Source organism: Notothenia coriiceps, unplaced genomic scaffold (assembly GCF_000735185.1).
Source record: "Notothenia coriiceps isolate Sejong01 unplaced genomic scaffold, NC01 NC01_scaffold00025857, whole genome shotgun sequence".
NCBI lineage: Eukaryota > Metazoa > Chordata > Actinopteri > Perciformes > Nototheniidae > Notothenia > Notothenia coriiceps.
The window spans coordinates 1-3,699 of record NW_011358558.1 but is presented as its reverse complement, the minus strand read 5'-3'; the positions used below and the strand labels follow the sequence as shown (position 1 = coordinate 3,699).

General features: G+C 38.5%; 2 protein-coding genes across 2 annotated transcripts; one reads left to right on the top strand and one right to left on the bottom strand.

The window, feature by feature from the left end:
* Positions 1-736: 736 nt before the first annotated feature.
* LOC104956336 (long-chain-fatty-acid--CoA ligase 4-like) lies at positions 737-2,571 on the top strand. Its single transcript, XM_010783813.1, has 2 exons — positions 737-922; positions 1,316-2,571. Exons 1-2 carry the CDS (start codon positions 811-813, stop codon positions 1,471-1,473), a joined length of 270 nt encoding a protein of 89 aa, XP_010782115.1. The 5' UTR covers positions 737-810; the 3' UTR covers positions 1,474-2,571.
* On the bottom strand, positions 1,820-3,289 carry nxt2 (nuclear transport factor 2-like export factor 2). The gene is made up of 2 exons (XM_010783814.1): positions 3,017-3,289; positions 1,820-2,841 (listed from the first exon to the last, which is right to left on the bottom strand). Exons 1-2 carry the CDS (start codon positions 3,201-3,203, stop codon positions 2,657-2,659), a joined length of 372 nt encoding a protein of 123 aa, XP_010782116.1. The 5' UTR covers positions 3,204-3,289; the 3' UTR covers positions 1,820-2,656.
* Between the last annotated feature and the right edge of the window lie 410 nt (positions 3,290-3,699).

The following is a 3,699-nucleotide window of genomic DNA, read 5'->3' as shown; positions in this document are numbered from 1 at the left end:
AGGACATTTCGGCCAGGGGTTTAGAGCTATATTTGTTCAAGCACCAGATTGGCAAAACAGGAGAGTGTGTGCACCAGTCTGCCTTGATCTATGTATTCATGTCTGTGACCCTCACAGTATATGCTGCCCACAGCTGTTTTATAGAAGGAAAACCTCCTTCACTTCATGAAATCTCTGCAGCACCAGGAGGCAGTGGGAGGGCTAACTCAGCCTCTGAGAAGAGGAGCGCGCAGTGCCTTTCACGCACCGCCTTCACTGTGTTTACCTTCAGAATCATTAGAAAGGCTAAGAGCGACCGTAGGCTGATGTGTTTTAACCACACACATACACACACACACACACACACACACACGATTTAAACGCAGACTTTTGTTCCTCCATGTTTCGTTGTTATCGTTTCACTGAGCGGACCCGCACATTTTTTTCAAACGCTCTCTTTTTTGGTCCATCTGCGGCGGTGATAGGTTTTGTGCGGCTGTACCTTTAGTAATGAATATTAAATGTTGTGAGGAAATCTTTCCACCAATAATTCCAATAAGTAATCCAAAATATATTCACTTCAGGTTTACGAAAGTAACTGTAATCAGATTACTCGTTTTTCAAATGTAACGCGAGCTGAATAGTTACTTGATTTTTGTATTCTGATTACGTAACGCCGTTACATGTATTCCGTTACAACCCAACCCTGTCTGCCACTTAGAAGACTACTTCAACTATTTTAAAGGTTTCAGTTTATCAACTTTCATTTTCTTTTGTTATCTCAGTGAGCAAAACTACGTAATCAGCTTTGTGGTTCCCGACCAGAAGAGGATGACAGAACTGGCCAGGAAGAAAGGCATTGTGGGAGAATGGGAGGAGATCTGCACTCACCCCGACATGGAGAGAGAGGTTCTGAGGGAGATCAAGGAGGTTGCTGCTAACAGTAAGAACTGATCATGTGTTTTTATAACTGTGTGAAAAAGCTGTAGAGATTATCTTTACTAAATGCACAATCCTCATTCTGTCCTTATCCCTATATTTAAAAAAAATTGATTGAGCCAAAACTATATATTATAAAAAATGTGTTATTGTTTCAATGCTCATTTCATTAATACAAATTAATAATAATTACCTCATTTGTACATTTTTCTCACAAAAATAAGCAAAAAAATATATTTATTTAGAAATTGGAACCGTATCAAGAGTAAGAAGTTCAAAAATAAAAATGGGAAACAGTATGTACTGATATTTGAGTAAAAAAGAGCATTATAGATTTCACTATACTGTGAAGAATGTATGTGAGATGAACTGTTCTCTTTGTCTTTCATCCATTCAGTAAAACTTCAGCGATTTGAGATTCCAGTCAAGGTCCACCTGAGTCCAGAGCCATGGACCCCTGAGACGGGCCTGGTCACAGATGCTTTCAAGCTGAAGAGGAAAGAGCTGAAGAACCACTATCTCCACCACATAGAGAGAATGTACGGAGGCAAATAACTGCTCAATTCCACCTAAGAGTCTCCAGTGTAACTATAACAATGTAAATAATCTTCCCGGTACCCGATATGATTTTTAATGCTGTTTGTGTACCACTGGCGTCGACCTTGAATATGTCTTGAAAAGAAAAGCTGTAGATAGTAGTCGATCCATGTGTGCTGCTTTCTATTCTCGTGTACATGAGTTTTGATTGTCAAAAGAAATGCACTCAACTTGCAACTCGTATGCCATGAAAAGGGTCTGAGACCGTTACAGCACTGCCATTCACTTAAATCCGCTGGCACTGGTTGTAGCTGATTTATGTTAAAAAACATACCACTGTCCTCTATGTTGCTGATGCTTTTTCGTTACTTTTGTTTGAAAATATGAACAACTTTTATCATCACGAGGCTTTTTTTTTCCTGTTTTGGAGTACTAATGTTACTGTGCCTTCACTCTGCAGTACTCGTGTAGTCACGCAGAAGTGTCAGCTAAATTATTCAAACAAATAGGTTTGTGCTTTGTTACAAAAATGGCTTAACTGGGGAAATATATTCCCACACAGATACTCCGACATGGATCATACATAAACCATACATGTGATCATGTCTGCTTATCAACTATTTTTTTTCCTGTCCAATGTTTTATTTATTTTATTTGTGTCAACTTATTCAATAAGTCAGACCTACATGTGTGAACACAAATGACTCAGGAAGCTAAGCAAATGCTTTAATATATGAACTGTCAAAAAAATGGGTTACTTGTATACAAAGCTCTTTTGTTGAATTTCTTGTGGGCACCTTATTTATTTAAGAGCAGGCATGCTTGTCTCCAAACCAACTGCTAGCATTAGCTAGTCAGGAAGTGTCTATAATACTGTGTGTCTTTTACCTCAGTTAATGTACAATTTGGTATCAGAAGGTTATCCGAAGTGGAGTCTGTTCATTTTAAATGAGTGTTTTCTATGTATTTTTCAAAGTGTTGTCGTGTAATTGTATTTGCATCATTAAAATATGTTATGGACACTGACCGTCTCTACAGTTTGGTGATCCTGTTTGTATTTATTACTCCATTATTATGATCACATGCCTTGTTCAAGAATAAACATTTTTTTGTATATTTTGTGGTGTATGACATTTTATTACAGAGATATAAACAAAAAGCATCTACATTAATGTTGTTGATTGTTTTGATGGGGAGAGCCTCAGCTGCTCCAGTCTTGAAACCGGAAACAATCACTAGCAATCTTCCAAACAGGCTGGTCATTGTTGGGTGTTGCCTGAGCTGTTAAAAGAAAGTTCTGGTTGAAGAAACGCTGTTTGTTCCCTTCAAATTTGACAGTCCCACCAGTCACCACGAGCAGTGTAGTCTGACCCTGGGTTGCTTGTTCTGTGAAGAAAGGGTAGATTGATCCTCGATTAGTGCACCTTCAATGGAATAACATCACATGGTTGAAGTTATACCAACCATGGCATTTTAATCTGCTTCAAATTTGGAATCCCCCTCTTCATTAGAGGATCATCAATAGAAGTTGTTTTGATATAGTAACTAACACGAAACTAACCGTGAACTGGCTGACAATCCAGTGTTTGAACTTGGAACTCGCTTGAAGGCAATGAATCGAAGAAATCCGCCAGAGCATCGTTTCCAGACACAGCATTCCCATTCCACACCAAGGTCGCCTTGTCGAGATAGAGCCGGGTCAAGTTCTGAGACAGTCGTGAAAAAAACATTAACAAGATCACAAACATCAAGGGAAAGCAGCAAATAGCTTGATCTACACCCAGACCAATACTGGATTGAGCAGGCCGATACTTTTATTGATATACGGGGGAAAACATTTTTATAAAATCGTAAAATATCAGCTATTCGTCTCAGAAAATAAAATTTAATTTGATGGGTTAAATTGGACATTTTATGGTTTTTACTGCTCTCTGGTGACCAAACTATGTAATAATATATCCAGTCTCTGATTGTGTTATGTTATGAGAGTGCTCTCATACTTGTTTGATTCTGAAATTGTATTTATATAAATGTGTATGTGTTCGCATTTGTAGCCTGTTATTGTCTCATTATACCGCACTGTGAATTAATTAAAAGTAAATATAAGTCGTCATGAACACAGTTCTGTCCATCAGACAGAGTGCTGCTGTGCCTCCTGTCATCATTAAAGGACGTCCCTTTAAAATGACCGCTCAGAGGAGAGGATTTCTCATTTCTCTAACCGCCTGCAGCTTCCACTCCTCT